Source organism: Adiantum capillus-veneris, chromosome 9 (genome assembly GCF_014529385.1).
Source record: "Adiantum capillus-veneris isolate H3 chromosome 9, ASM1452938v2, whole genome shotgun sequence".
NCBI lineage: Eukaryota > Viridiplantae > Streptophyta > Polypodiopsida > Polypodiales > Pteridaceae > Adiantum > Adiantum capillus-veneris.
Genome location: NC_140939.1, coordinates 158,015,275 through 158,031,941, shown reverse-complemented (window position 1 = coordinate 158,031,941; position 16,667 = coordinate 158,015,275). Strand labels below are relative to the sequence as shown.

Sequence of the window (16,667 nt, the reverse complement as noted above, 5' to 3'; positions counted from 1 at the left end):
ACACACACACACACACACACCTAAGTACTAATACAGCTAAAGCTCTGTGGGCAGAAAGATGCCTCTTCACTTGGACTTGACTACCTAGTACAAACCTAGACTTTGTACATACTGGTTTTTTGAAAATAAAACTCATTCCCTTTGGGTTTTTCTCTTTTCTCCCCCCCCCCCCCCCCCCCCCCCCCCCCCAAACAAACAACTCCCCGATGGGGTCAGATCTCTCCTTCATCACTTTGAGGTTTTGTTTTTTTTGCATCACAAGAGGTTTTTTAGGCTTACATAAACCTTGACCCTTTGTAGGGTGCCGATCCACAGGACACCACCCCAAATGGGGTATCTGGCTCTTTTCAGTTTTTTGTGACACCGTATTCGGTGTCTTAAAAGCTTGATTTCATGCGTAGTAAGTGTCTTCACACCTTCCTCTTTCCCTCTCTACCTCACAATTCTGATTCGCTCGCCATCTCTACACCTACATGCAATATAATGGGTCCCCCCCCCACCTCTCCCACTCTGTCCCTAGGTAGGGGGCCATGGAGGCTACCATTTCCAACCGGATGCCTTGGGAGTCCAGTGGAGTTCAAGGTGATATCCTACATGCCAGCCATCCTCAACATTCTCGCCAGTGGTGATCACTATATATAAGAGGTGAGGTGGGCTCTGAGCCCCTCAATTAGCCTTGCCTTTGCGTTGGTGTATGTGTATGTGTAAAGTGAGATTTGAGGGCTTTTTTCTTGTGGCATGCATACTGTCTACACTATGGAGCTAGTGGAAAATGAGGGTGCTTCTCAGGTCTGCACTCTGCTAAAATTACTATTTATTGGTTATTTTTTCCACTAATTTTTGTTGCACCGAATAGTTGCTTAAGTTTACTGTACACCAAAATGAAAATGGAATGGTTGCCATGAGAGATTTCTCGCCCGGTGGGCTTGTTTAGCAGGAGGCAACAGGGGATGGTTTTTTCTCTTGGAACAGTTCTCTATTGCGCTCATCGATTATCAGAGGGTGTTATGCATCTTCTTTATTCTCTACGTTATACGAAACCGTGGCTCTGAGTACATTGTTGCATTAGTTTTTTTTAAAAACGGAATCATAAAAGTTTTTTTGAGGCTTGTTATAGGGCTAAAAGGCACCTATGGCCTGGCTCCCAAAACTCTTGCCAAAGTTCTCTTGCATACTTTGTATAAATGTCGTTGTTGGGGCGGCCTTTTGATGTGATGAAGCAGGTTTATGGCTTGTCCAAACTACTGTGCATAATGGTGTTTAAAAGAAAAAAAGGTGGGAGGATTGGGTTTGATGCTTCAGTGTATTATGGTCAAAAGCAACGAGAGTGCTCCCAGCCCCATAGGACACCAATCACCTTTGTTAGAGATGTTGTTACATATTGTAGGTACCGTTCTTGGTGACATGCTCGGCTCTATGAAAAATGTTGATGTTGATTTTTTTTTAAAATGTTCGGGGTTTCTTTTTTGACTACAGGTCTTTAAGAGAGAGAGAGAGAGAGAGAGAGAGAGAGAGAGAGAGAGAGAGAGAGAGAGAGAGAGAGAGAGAGAGAGAGAGAGAGAGGGAGAGAAACCATATAGTGTAGCTGTCTAGTTCATGTAGTGGTTTTTAAAGCATGACACAATCTATGATGGTATGGGGAACCGCTTACTCGATTTGTTCTTGATATTTTGTGTTGACTTACTAGGCTGGATGTGATGCCTAGTGAAAGAAGGAGAGTAATATTTGTGTGCTAGTCTTCACCCAGCCATGCTATCTTATAGCCTCCCCCTAGCATACACAATGTCCGGCCCTGCCGGTGACCTTGTCCGTAGGACCCGTGTCCTTACATTACCCCCCCTTGGAGAATTTTTCTTAAGTGCGGAGACATTCTTCCATGTAGAACCTTCTTCAGGTCTATCTAGCCATTTTACCAACACCAATCGTCTGACATGATGTCTTGTGCGAAGCTCATGAGAATCCAAAATCTTTTTGGGTTCATGAGGGATGCTGGGCGGCTCTATAATGTCATCTAACAAATTTGTGTCAATGAAATTATCATTCTCTCCTAGCTGTTTTTGTAAACATCTAACATGAAAAACAGGATGAACTCGTGAGTGCTTGAGAAGAGCTAACTTATATGCCACTTGACTAGTACATTTGAGAATGGTAAATGGTACACAATAACGTGGTGAAAGTTTAGCAACTTTCCCCGTCTTCAGACTTTTTGAATGTTCCGGAACCTTGAGGAAAACCTTGTCTCCTTCTTGGAAAAAGTAGCAAGACAGTGATGCTCATCTACGTACTTCTTATATCGATCTTGAGCTTGCTTAACATTCTGTTGAGCAACTCGAAGCATATCCAAATGGTCTTGGAGAAAAATCCTTCGCTTGTTGTATCTTATTTGTAGATAACCCCACCGTAACTGGTGATCTAGGTTGAAAACCACATAAAAGCATAAATGGACTAAACCTTGTAGTCACATGATTTGAACTATTATAAGCAAATTCCAATATAGGCAAGTAGTCTTCCCAACTAGTTTGCTTCTTGCTAACATACGCTCGTAGCATATCCTCTAGCACTTGATTAAATCTTTCAGTTTGACCATCTATTTTTGGATGATCGGCACTACTAAGATTAAGTGTAGTTTCCAACTTTTGGAACACAGTCTCCAGAAGTGATTATCGAACTTTCGATCTGTCACTAATGATACTAGCTGGAAGACCGTAGAGTCTATATATATGCTCTTTAAATAGCATTGCTAACTCTAATGATTTAAATGTAGTCTTAGTGGGAATGAATTGAAACATCTTTGTTAGGCGGTCTATAATTACCCGTATGGCATCATGGCGACAATTTGTATTAGGTAGTCCTACTTGGAGTTTTTATCTGCGCGTGCAGAAACATGTTGATCCGGTCGTGCAGAGACATATGAGTGTGAGGGATCCCTTCTTAAAACTATACTCCACACTTTAGCATATGATTGATCTTGTGCACACTTGCCACATAATGACTCCAAAAAAATCACTCTTTATTTTCGTGAAAGCAAGTGAATTAATATGAGGCATCCGGCTTAGTGCATCCGTTACTACATTATATCGCCCCTTGCCAAATCATAGCTTACAATCATAATCTTGAAGGATCTCCTCCCATCTAGCTTTATGACCCTTCAAGTCCATTTGAGTAGTAAACCATTTTATACTCTCATAATCAAAAACCACTTCAAACTCGGCACCATATAAACAGTGTCACCACTTTCGTAAAGCGTGAACTATGGCATAGAGCTCCCTCTCATAGATAGAATAATTTTGTTGAGCTCTATCTAACTTTTTACTTTCAAAGGCGATAGGTCTTCCTTCCTGTAGAAGTATCACACCAATTGCTTTATCACTAGCATCAGTCTCTACCACAAATGGCTTAAGTGGGTCAACGATTGCTAGGATGGGAGCAGTGGCTACAGCTACCTTGAGCTGTTCAAAACTGCATTATTGAACTTCTTCCCAAGAAAAGGTATTACCTTTTGCTTTAAGTTGATCCTTCATAGGAAGAACGATTTAGGCATAATCACGGATATATTGTCGATAAAATCCAGCCATGCCTAAGAAGACTTGAAGCTCCTCAATCGTGTTGGGATGTGGCCATCAAAGAATGGAAGCAACCTTGTCAATGTCCATCTTGATGCCCGAATAAGAGATCACATGACCGAGGTAATGTGTCTTTGTTTTAAAGAAATCACACTTGCTTGGCTTAGCATATAGGATGTGAATTCATAGATGTTCGAACACTAATCGTAAGTGTTCTATGTGTTGATCTTCAATCTTATTGTAAATGAGAATGTCATCAAGGAAAACCACATCAAATTTTTCAAGATAGGGACATAAGACACTATCCATGAGTGTCATAAATGTAGCTGGAGCATTGGTTAAACCAAGAGGAATAACCAAAAATTCAAAATGCCCGAACCGTGTTCTAAAGGCATCCTTAGAGATATCTTGTAAAAGGATACGCACCTGGTGGTATCTGAACAAAGATCTATCTTTGTATAGTATCTTGCCCCATGGAGTTGATCAAATAACTCATCCACTCGAAGCAGAGGATACTTGTTCTTGATGACTATGGCGTTTAATTCGTGATAGTCTACGCACATGCGCATAGTACCATCTTTCTTTTTTACCAATATAATTGGTGATTCCCAAGGCGAAGTGTTAGGTCTAATGAAACTACGGGTGATGTAGTCAGCCAATTGATGCTCAACCTTCTTGGCCTCACTAGCACTCATACGATAAGGTGGTTTACTCATCGATTTAGTGCCCTACATGACATCTATGCCATGCAACACATTATGTGTAGGGGGTAAACCCTACGGTAAATGACTTGAGAATACATCACTATACTCCGTGAGTAAGTGAGTCAGCTTTTTTCGTGCAAAAGGAGAAAGTAAACTAGAGTTATGCTAGGATGGAGAATCCTGTAATTCCTTTAATGTTTGTTTTATAACAGTTGCACGTTGCTCAATGTAATTAAAATTGAGAGCACTTTGCTCTTTAGAATTGTTAGCACATTGCTTTTCATTAAAATTCATTGCACTTTGCATACCATAACTAGAATCCACAACACTTTGCTCTTGAGAATTCACAAGACTTTGAGACAAGCACTAACACAAAAAGATTTCATTTATTAAATCTTCTTTCTGTAAAATAGAAAACTCGGCTGTACATATAAGAGGTGCAGATCGTATATTATTCTCACCAAGCAAAAGCACATGTTTACCATTGGAAATAAAAGATAAGGAGTTGTGTTCGTAACTAGTGTGCAATGTGTTTCCTAAACCATGCAACCACTCCCGTCCTAAAACTACATCAGCACCATCCATGTTCATAACTTGAAAGTCAAGGGTCATCGTATGATCGTGAACAAAAATCTCAACCCCTTAAACTATCGTGTCCTGTACTTCTTTATCATTTCCAGACATTTGTTCTACCACATACTTGTGGGAGCACGGTGTCTGTGTAAGCTCTAATTTCTTGACTAGCTTATAGTTCAGGAAGTTATGAGTTGCACCATCATCCATTAAAATATAAACATGTTGTCCGTTAATAGTGCCATGCATGCAAATCAACTCATGGGGGCCAAAGGTGGGCTGCCACATTGAAGCAAGCACACAACACTTGTGATTTTCTTCCATATGAAGAACCTCTACAACACAGTATTTAGGAGATGAATCTAATGTGAGGCGTTGCACCATGTGCATGGCCTTTTCTTTGCCTTCCAAAAGAGGACAATGCTTCTTGTTATGTTGGTCCGAAAGACATCTGAAACAAAAATTGTGTTTCTTCGCACGCTCAAAATCGACAGCGCTAAGAGACACACGTGGAGTATCTTGTGATTGCTTAGGCTTCTTAGCCTCTTTAGGGCGTGGAGAGGTAGATTGTCTCTTGTTCCTGTTGGAACGTGTGGGAGATCTACTTTGCCATTGACTCTTAGCCGAGTTGCTCTTAGCAAAAGTATTCTTAGAGTAGGGAACATTTCCCTTCCTCTCTTGGTCATCATCATACATTTGGGCATGAGCGATGGCTTCTTCTAAAGTTTTTGGATGTTGGGTCTTGACATGAAGACGATAGTCTTTGTCAAGACCCCTATCGAAACCCCGTATCTTTTGGAATTCATATAGACCTTCTAGTTTTAATATGATTTCTCGATACTTATAAAGATACTGAGTGAGAGAGAGACCAGACATGTGGCATGCATCCCATGCTAACCAATTCTTATCTTCTCCATTGGAGTCCAAAAACTTTTTGGAGAAATAAGCTTGAAACACAGTCCAAGACTGAGGATGAGCATCTATTGGAAATGTCATCCACCACTTATAGGCCTTGCGTTTAAGAGATAGACTTGTTTCCACAGATGTCTTAATATCTGGGGTGTGTCTCAACCTATAAATATCACTCCATTTGTGTAAGAACATATTGATCGCATCCTTGTTGCTATCACACTCTTCACCGTGAAACTCAAGAGTGGTGATGTTCTTAAGTAATGCATTGCTACCTTCTGTATCTTCTAAAATACTTGCCTCATGGACTCCTTGAGTCGTGCGAGCTTGGGTTCCTTGAACTGTGCAAGCTTGATCCATTTGTGAATTCATAAATTTCACAAGTAGCTCAATAAGGTTTGTAACATTTACATTTAATGCAAAGAGGTTGCGTTCAAGTACGCTTTGACGATTTTCCAAAGTCTTGAAAGCAACCATACCTATAAGACCATGATTTCCTAGATCATCATTGTGATGCATATTGATGTCGGCAGTGCCCATGGTTGCCGGATTTTGATGTGCGTGCTCAAAATAAAAGCATGTATAGGTGGGATATCCTCGCCAGCCATGGTAAACACACGCTAATGTAGAGAGAGAGAAAATATCAACTTCTATCTTGTAAAGCGTGAAATAGTTGTGTGTTTTATGTGTTGCATGCAATCCTCGCCTCGCATTTCACTTGTTGTTCTTTGTAAGAACACCTTCGTTGACTCTTCACAAAAAATCATTTTTGTGAAGGCTTTTGTTCACTTGTGAAGGTTCTTTTTTGAAGAAAAATGAATTTTGGAAGAAAACTTGTCTTTTTCTCTAAGGAGTGAAAAGGAAGGGTGAAACTACTTCCTTGAAGTTGAAGTTTGTAGCTTTGCTTTCCTTGTAGCTTTCTTTCTCAACTCAAGTATGCTATCTTTCGTCTTACCCTCATGGGGTGGGATCAACCCTCCTTCATGCAAGGGTTGAGAGGGCCTTCGCATGGCGTTGATGGCACCAACGATGCCGTAGAGATGCCGATTGAGTTTGCCTTGGTCATTCGCCTTAGTCGTGCATTGTGGAGGGCGTACGTGGGGCGTCTGCGCCTACTGCTTGTTGTCTATCCTCCCGTGCTACGTGCAAAACTCTGTGTCTATCTTCTCTTTTGCTGCGCTATGGAGGGTCGTCTTCCCCGCCTACAGATCGTGGGGAGAGAGGAGATGTGTGTCGCATGCACATGCAGACCGCTTTCCTGAAATAGCTCGAATACCACTAAAAGGAGGAGAACAATGCCGTGTGCTAGTCTCCAGCCAACCATGCTAACTTATATCCTCCCCCTAGCATACACACTCGTCTTGTCCCCTTTTCCGAAATAGCTCGAATACCACAAAAAGGAGGAGAGTAATGTCGTGTGCTAGTCTCCACCCAACCATGCTATCTTATAGCCTTCCCCTAGCATACACACTATCCGACCGTGCCGTTGGCCTTGCCCGCAGGACCCGTGTCCTTACACCTAGACCAAATAAAAAGTAGTTTTTTTGGAGGGATTGAGTCTGGTATCAGACTACTATGACTTTTTGATTGAAGACAGGAAGAGGATTGTCACTTGGTTGGCTACATTAAATATATACTTTGCAAGGTACTATAGGAATGACTTGGGACTGATTATGGTTATGAGACACTTAAACCAAAAGGGGTGGTGGCCTTCTACTCGAAATGATTTATATGTTAATTTATGAGCTAAATATAATGTGTCTATATAGGATCCTTATATAACTATCATAAGTTTAAAGGATTATGTCTTTTAACCACACACTTTGGAAATAGATTAAACAATATACACACCTTATACATGTGCACTCTGGAAGTTTTTTTTGAGTTAAAAAGTTGTAAGTTGGACATGGATAACAACTAATATAGTTCGATAACACCTGTAAAACACATTCAAGGCTAACATATCTGCTATCTTGTTTGAATGGATGGAGGTGAGGACTCTATCCTTTCTTGGATTTTTTTGGCTTAAAGGGTAAATGATCTGCCTTGAGAAACCTGATGGAAATAACAACTTATCTTGAACATTGTACCTTTACACTAGCATGAGACCTCATTCGTATAACTATGTGCAAAAATAATTCTAAGACTTAGTTGTTTTTTTGCTTGTCATTGTCACTTGTCTAAAGCCAGCCGTCCTTTGAACTTAAATGTTTTATTATTTATGTAAAAGAACTATACACACACACACACACAAACAAAGAGAGATGAAAATGAAATGAAATGTTATATTAACTTCTTCAAAAGGAAAAAATGGCTTATGAAACTAGACCCTATGGCTTCACTTAGGGTGTTCGAATACATACACAATTCTAAGCAGTATGGACACACACAAGGGACAAGAGGTTTTATTGTTGTAGGAGTAATCACAAGAGACCTTAAAGATATGTTCAATTCAATGGAGATCAAGCATCTCAAAAGATGTTCTCAATGTACTCACACACTCGCACATGAAAAGAGTAGACTTTTACCTATGAGACAGAGAAATGAAATTAAATGAAATGATATAGTAACATCTTCAAAAGGCCAAAATACATATGAGACCAATCCATTATAAACTGGTGAATTTTATACCATGTCTAGATACGAAAAAGAGATGCTGAAATGAATCAAGTAATGAATCTAGAAGTGCTACTAGAGAGAGAGAGAGAGAGAGAGAGAGAGAGAGAGAGAGAGAGAGAGAGAGAGAGAGAGAGAGAGAGAGAGGGAGAGAGAGAGAGAGAGAGAGAGATGAAAATGAAATGAAATGTTATATTAACTTCTTCAAATGGGTGGAATGGCTTATGAGAATAGACTCTATGTCTTTACTTAGGGTGTTCGAATCCATACACATTTCTAGATCGTATGGATGCACACAAGGGACAAGAGGTTTTATTGTCATAGGAGAAATCTCAAGAGACCTTAAAGATCTGTTCAATCCATTGGAGATCAAGCATCTCAAAAGATGTGCTCAATGAGTCTTAACCTCGTCGCACGACTCTCTAGAAAACTGTGACATACACATTCAGACATGCCCACACATGGGAAGAGTAGACTTTAACCTATGAGACGGAGAAATGAAATGAAATGACCTATGAGACCAATCCGTTACAAAAACTGGTGAATTTGACACCATGTCTAGGTATGAAAAAGAGATATTAAAATGAATCTAGAATTGCTACTAGAGAGAGAGAGAGAGAGAGAGAGAGAGAGAGAGAGAGAGAGAGAGAGAGAGAGAGAGAGAGAGGAATGCCCATCAATGCTAGCATGGGTGTGGCACAGGGGAAAGGTCCAAATGACCATAGAGGAAAAAACCATAATTAACTTGCATGGTTATATGCACATGCAGTTACTTGCTTGGCTCCCTCGACCTACAGGTGAAAGGTGTCTTTTATGCCGTTGGGGTAATTGGGGAACTTGCCTAGATGCAGGAACATGAAGAGGGTGTTCTTAGTGGCGAGCTCACTGAGGTGGGATAAGAGGGCAATGGTGTTTGCATTGAGGTTGATGAGTGGGACCTCGGTCGTGCGCTATTGTAGAGTGAAAAGCAAGTTTGTATTGCTATTGAAGTGAGGCCATTCTAAAGCAAGGTGGGGTGATACAAACTTGCCTTCACTCATGTAACTACAACTGTTCATTCCGAAGGAGCGGTGTAGGGAAAAGGCCCAAAAGACCACAAACAAATTTGAGCATGGGTTAACAAGTATCAGTAAGTTAATGGTGGTAGTGTCCATCGTGTGTGTCATTGGGAGATGTAAACACCAATTTCATTACTTGATACTGAAATGAATCAAGTAATGAATCTAGAAGTGCTACGAGAGAGAGAGAGAGAGAGAGAGAGAGAGAGAGAGAGAGAGAGAGAGAGAGAGAGAGAGAGAGAGAGAGAGAGATGAAAATGAAATGAAATGTTATATTAACTTCTTCAAATGGTAACTTCTTCAAATGAGTGAAATGGCCTGTGAGATGAAAATGAAATGAAATGAAATGTTATATTAACTTCTTCAAATGGGTGAAATGGCCTATGAGATGAAAATGAAATGAAATGTTATATTAACTTCTTCAAATGGTAACTTCTTCAAATGAGTGAAATGGCCTGTGAGATGAAAATGAAATGAAATGTTATATTAACTTCTTCAAATGGGTGAAATGGCCTATGAGATGAACATGAAATGAAATGTTATATTAACTTCTTCAAATGGGTGTTCGAATCCATACACATTTCTAGATCATATGGACGAACACAAGGGACAAGAGGTTTTATTGTCATAGGAGCAATCTCAAGAGACCTTAAAGATCTGTTTGATTCAGTGGAGATCAAGCATCTCAAAAGATGTGCTCAATGAGTCATAACCTCATTGCATGACTCTCTAGAAAATTGTGACATACACATTCAGACATGCCCACACGTGGGAAGAGTAGACTTTAACCTATGAGAAGGAGAAATAAAATGAAATGAAATGATATATTAACGTCTTCAAAAGGCCAAAATGACCTATGAGACCAATCCGTTACAAAAACTGGTGAATTTGACACCATGTCTAGGTATGAAAAAGAGATACTAAAATGAATCTAGAATTGCTACTAGAGAGAGAAATGAAATGAAATGTTATATTAACGTCTTCAAAAGGCCAAAATGACCTATGAGACCAGAGCGTTACAATGTGGTGAATCTGATACAAAGTCAAAGTAACAAAATGAAATGACAAAATGATGAAATGATAAAATAAAAGTACTATGGGATCCTAAGCTGGTAGGTGTGAAACTAAGTAGCTAGCTGGGATAGCTAAATCACGTCACAAGAAATCCAGCATCGGTCGCTGGCGGATCTCATCAATCTCCTCTATGGACAGTAGTCTAACCGGGCGTCGTGCATGTCAGGCCAAAGTGATCCAAATCCTCTGATGTAGCATCCGTCGATGCTGTGTAGTCCTCCGCACTCATGGGTGTCTGGATCTTCCCAGCTCAGTCGCTCGATCGATTAGTGTGCCTCTAGTGTGAGAGACAAGACTTGCTGTGGTAGTAGCTCTTCTGGGTGTCCACTGTATGCTCTAAAGAAGTCTGCGATGTGTCTCTGAGACTGGCTAGCCTCTCCTCTCATCAGGCTCTCTCTGTGTCTGCGCAGCTCGAGCAGAAAAAAACCCAGGCATCTCTGATCTCGTACCTCTTGACTCTGGAGAGTGGTCCAAAGCCCTCTCTGAACAAGCAATGGAAGCGGCCTCGTACCTCATAGTAGACGGGGTAGTGGCATGTGTAGTGTAACTCTGTCTCAAGCTCCATGTCACACATGGTGCATGTCTTGGCCTCTGCTGGCACTCCGCTGTATCTCCCAGTCTCGATCTGCAGAGCTGGTGTGAAGATGTGTGTATTTGGCCAATAGCACACCGTATCCCATGAGACAAGTGGGTGTCCATGTATTTGGGCCTCTTCACAAAACCCTCCGCCGCAAACTGGAGAAGATGCTCTCTGTAGAAAGCCATCTTCGTGCCCAGCTCATGTGTTGGTTGTACCCATGTCCTCCTTGTGTCTAGCTGAGTGAGGTCCTGGCGGATGAGCCTGGTGGTCTCGGACTGTGTAAGAGTCAGAGAGGGTGCATCCAGTGAGTACTAGAAGGGGGGCAATCTGTCTACACTAAACCCATGTGCCTGGAACCATGACATCATCTCCCCATACCAACATGCTGTGTCTCCCTGCCTGGCTAATTGTCGAGAGGACTCAAGTGCACTCAAGTGCAAGGTGGGCGTGTCTGTCTCTGGGAATTTTCCACAAGCGGTGTATGAGGGAAACAGATCTGGTGAGCGCCTCAACTATTAGTGGGGGGTCAGCTAGCTTTGCTCGGATAATGGCACGTGGTACTGAAGCCTTGGCTCTAATGAGCCGCGAGATCATAGAGACCAGAGGCTTCTCCGTGTCCCCCCATCCATCAATGTGACCTGTTCTCCATGATGATCCAATGAAGGCCCCGATATCTCAGCTCCATAGAGCAATGCAAAAGCCACCAAAGTGTCAAAGAGCCAGAGCTTCGTCCGAGGCTCTTGAAACTGAACCTGTGAACACATGCTCTCCAATCTCCCCAATGCCGAATGGGCTCTGGTCAATCTAGTCTCTGCTACTCTCCTAAAAGAAAATGCTAGTCCACTGAAAACCACTCCAAGGTAAGTGTAAGCATCTGTATATTCCACCATCTCCTGGCCATATGTGAATGCAGGTGCTGACCTCCTGATCCACTGTGGGGTGGTATTAAATACCATGACCTTGGTTTTACCAAGGTTGACAGACAAGCCACTTTCATGGACAAACCTATGCAAAGCATCCAAGTGACGTTGCATCCCCTCCGGAGAGTCGGAGATCAACACAATATCATGAGAGAGAGAGAGAGAGAGAGAGAGAGAGAGAGAGAGAGAGAGAGAGAGAGAGAGAGAGAGAGAGAGAGAGAGAGAGAGAGATGAAAAATCCATTGAAATATTATATTAACATCTTCAAGAGGCCAAAATGAGCTATGAGACCAGAAGGTTACATCCATGTGTGTCCACACACACACACACACACACACACACACACACACACACACACACACACACATATATATATATATATATATATATATATATATATATATATATATATATATATATATATATATATATATATATATATATATATATATATATATATATATATATATATATATATAGATAGATAGATAGAGAGAGAGAGAGAGAGAGAGAGAGAGAGAGAGAGAGAGAGAGAGAGAGAGAGAGAGAGAGAGAGAGAGGATGCCCATCAATGCTAGCATGGGTGTGGCACAGGGGAAAGGTCCAAAAGACCATAGACGAAAAAACCATAATTAACTTGCACGGTTATATGCACATGCAGTTACTTGCTTGGCTCCCTTGACCTGCAAGTGAAAGGTGTCTTTTATGCCGTTGGGGTAATTGGGGAACTTGTCTAGATGCAGGAACATGAAGAGGGTGTTCTTAGTGGCGAGCTCACCGAGGTGGGATAAGAGGGCAGTGGTGTTTGCATTGAGGTCGATGAGCGGGACCTCAAGCTCGTGCGCTATTGTTGAGTGAAAAGCAAGTTTGTATTGCTATTGAGTGAGGCCATGGCGGGGCGATACAAACTTGCCTTCACTCATGTAACTACAACTATTCATTCCGAAGCAGCCGTGCAGGGAAAAGGCCCAAAAGACCGAAAACAAATTTGAGCATGGGTTAACAAGTATCAGTAAGTTAATGGTGATAGTGTCCATCGTGTGTCATTGGGAGATGTAAAAACACACACACACACACACACAAAAAAAAAAACATATATCGGTGGTAATAGCGAGTGAGACCCGCCGACCTTGAAATCATGGGCACTGATTTGATTTGACCACGTGGAGCTCTCTCCTTTGAGCATTCAGCAATGCTTCCATCTCCCAACATTTCCCCAGGATTTAGAAGCGTGCTAGTGCTTGGCGCAGATGCTCCCTTCCTACTGTAAAGCTCGGCCGTCTGCCTGCTCTCTCTTTTGTGACGTACCGCGCTCATCTTTGTGCAGGCATGAGCTCTATTCCAAGGCTGCGCCTCTCAGCTCGCAGCATCGCAGACTACGCACGGACTTGAAAGCAGTGAGTGGGAATGGGAGCGGGAACACAAGAGCATGGGTTGAGGTGGAGCATGAAGATGCTTCATCATCTCTGCCAGAGCTGGATGAGGATGCTTCCTCGTCTCTGCAGGAGGACAATGAGGCGAGCCCCGGAGAAGAGACTTTTGCCCTCAACGAACAGATGCTCTCTGCCCTGGAAAGTCGAAATACTCAGGAGGCTTGGCGCATCTGCGAGCTCCTGATGATGAAAAAGCACAAACCTAGCCCCGTTTGTCTCAGCAGACTCGTTTCCCAGCTATCCTACGCTGGGACTCCATCCAGCCTCACAAAAGCACAAACTTTGGTCGCAACTCTGCAAAAGAGAAGGAGTGCTTCACTTCTGGACTGCAATAGCTTGGGCCTTCTTGCCATGGCTACCTCCAAAGCTGGAGCAGTTCGTTATGCTGCTTCCATAATCAGGCTGATACTTAAGCTTGGTTATTTGCCCCATGTGAAGGCATGGAGTGCTGTTGTTAGTAAGCTTGGAAAAGACAGGGAGGACGTTCCGCTTGCCCTGAGCCTGTTTGAGGACATTTGCTCCATGGCTGAGAAAGCAGAGTCTGATGTTGACAATGAGAGATTGCAATGCAGTGCTAATGCAGCCTCCTCTATGAGGCCTGATACAGGAGCTTTTAATGCATCTCTTAATGCATGTGCCAATGCTTGCCTTGCTGACAAGGCCAATGAGATTTTCAATGGGCTCAGTAAATTTGGTTTACGACCAGATGAGCTTACCTTCAACATCATGATCAAGCTCTATGCATTGTCCAATAACAAGTCTAAGCTTTCAGAAGTACTGTTTGAAATGGAAACTGCAGGAGTAAAACCTTGTATGTCAACCATGCATTCTCTTGTTGCCGCATATGTCGGCTTGGATGAGCTGGATAGAGCAGTGATGATTGTGGAAGCCTTGAGAAAGGGAAAAGAGGATATTAGCAGGATATTAACTAGTGACTTGGCACATTTAAACGCCTTGAAGATTATACCCACCACCTCTCTTGACTCTGCAGATTCAAGTCTTGTTGATACCCCTTTGCCAGTACCAGCAGACCACCTTCAAAGAAGTTCATCTTCAAAGGTACCTTTTACTTCCAAGTTTAAGCCAGATACTCGTATGTACACCATTATAATGAAGGGATACATGCAGAAAAGGAGACTAAATGATGTCAAGCAGTTGCTTGTTGCAATGCAAAACCAAGATGATGCTGGCAGTTTGCCCAATGAGGTCACTTACACAACTGTCATCACTACTTGTGTACGACTGGGCTTGCTCGATGAAGCTCGCAGTTTCTTACGCGAAATGGCATCACACAAGGTGCCTGCTAATGTTATTACCTATAATGTACTGTTGAAGGGTTACAGCGACGCATGCCAGGCTACAAAGGGAAGACTGCTGCTAGAAGACATGAAGAAAGCTGGCATTCAACCTGATGTCATTTCATTCAATATCTTGATTGATGGCTACATTAACGCTGATGATAGTACCTCTGCATTGGCAATGTACACGCAGATGCGCGAGGCTGGCATCGCTCCTTCGAAACAAACTTATACCAATCTCATTAAAGCCTTTGGAAAAAATAGACAGCCAGAATTGGCTGCGAAGATTTTTCAAGAGATGGAGCGCGATAGAAGAGTGAAAATTGATACCATTGCATGGAATGCATTGATTGACGCTTACTGCAGAGTAGGGCACGTAGAAGGTGCAAAGGGGGCCTTTCAGAGGATGAAAGAATTTGGTTATGTGCCTACTGTGGCCACATACGGAAGTCTTGTAAAGGGGTTTGCTAATAGAGGTAAGGTAGGTGAAGCCCTTGTATTGTGGAAGGAGATTCAAGAGCGCTTAGAGGCAAAGGAAAGCAATGGTGTACCTTTGAAGCCTGATGCAGGATTGCTTGATGGATTGGTAGACATTTGTGTGAGGGCACGCTTCTTTATGAAGGCATTAGAGATTGTGGCATGCATGGAAAAGCATCAGATTCCTGCCGATAAAATAAAGTATCAACGCATGTTTGTGGAATTGCATTCTAAATTGTACACAAGCCCGCACACATCGCAATCTCGAAGAGATAGATCTGCGGCTCGCAGGAGAGCTGTTGAGGCTTTCAAATTCTGGGTTGGGCTACCTAATACGTACTATGGACGAGATTGGTCACCTTGATTGTCCTTGGGGGGCAAGTCTAAATGTGATGGAGTTTCTGTGTAAGTGTAAATGTAGAGGTGATGCATTGTCTCCTAAGAAAGGCAGGAGGAAAGCTACAGGTGAGTGTGTTACCAAGAGCTGATTTGTTCTCCATGTGCCAGTTGAAGGCACTTTTGTATTATTTGACATATAGTGTATTAATGGATAATTTTTTGGCCTAGAGAGGAGATGCACATGGTCATGCATCTCTCATCTAATATTTTCTGCAAAATCGGATGATTACCTGCAAGTGCTTGTTGATTGAGGGCTAATGTTGTGTCTTTCAGCAGCTACACTTTCTTAACCACAGAGTGGTGATGAAAGCCGGAGGCTAATAGGGCCGAGTTGTTACACATGGGCAGCAGCTTGCCGCGTGGAAGTCAGGTGCAACATGGCATGGTGGGGCCCAGAGGAGGAATACAAGGCAGCCAAATGGCTGGGTCCCCACGGTCTGAGCTTCTCTAGCAATGAAAAGAGCAGAGCCGATTGCTTGCACTGTTGGCCCCATGAAGGTTGTGTGTATTCTTGACATAACATCAACAATACAAGGTGATGTTTCGTGACTGAGGCATCTTTCAAGAGTGGCTTGTAATGAAAGACTCTGCAGATTTTTTGGTCCATGAGACCAGGATGTGTGGCACCCAAAAGATTAGTTTTGTAACTGTTGTCTCATTATGTGATAGGCTGCGAGGTTTAGCTCAAGGCAAGCGTATATGTTATGCCTTCATTGACTACCATCGCCTGTATGTATGTTAAGTACGACAGCACAGCCCATGCCTGGAGCCCGTGCCTGGATGTCATTAAATGACATGCTCCTACGTGTACAATATTATGGAATGCAGTCCTTGGAGCACATGAAGAGCAGGGGCTAAAGGCAGACGTTATGCAACTACACACGCAAATGGTATCAGGAAGTGTCATTCCAGAAAGGGTTGGCACTTGACTGGGATGTGTTTCCAAACAAGGTCACATTTGGCAGCATACCTGATCAATGCGCAAAAAGGGCAGAATAGTGGAGTGCATGCTCGTATTGTGAGCAGTGGTGTTGAAAAAGATGCACAATCTTCATTCATGTGA

At 42.4% G+C, this 16,667-nt stretch overlaps 1 protein-coding gene across 1 annotated transcript; it reads left to right on the top strand.

Annotated features, from left to right (window-relative positions):
• The first annotated feature begins 13,165 nt into the window (after positions 1-13,165).
• On the top strand, positions 13,166-15,771 carry LOC147451453 (pentatricopeptide repeat-containing protein At3g09650, chloroplastic-like). The gene is made up of 2 exons (XM_086520354.1): positions 13,166-14,489; positions 14,559-15,771. The coding sequence occupies exons 1-2, from the start codon at positions 13,248-13,250 to the stop codon at positions 15,567-15,569; spliced, it is 2,253 nt and encodes a 750-aa protein (XP_086376480.1). The 5' UTR covers positions 13,166-13,247; the 3' UTR covers positions 15,570-15,771.
• Positions 15,772-16,667: the final 896 nt, after the last annotated feature.

Excerpts from the sequence above, each read along its gene's own strand:
- LOC147451453 (XM_086520354.1), top strand. The coding sequence starts at position 13,248 with ATGCTCCCTTCCTACTGTAAAGCTCGGCCGTCTGCCTGCTCTCTCTTT. Across the intron at positions 14,490-14,558 it reads AAAGAAGTTCATCTTCAAAG|AAAAGGAGACTAAATGATGT; the intron begins GTACCTTTTACT and ends GGATACATGCAG.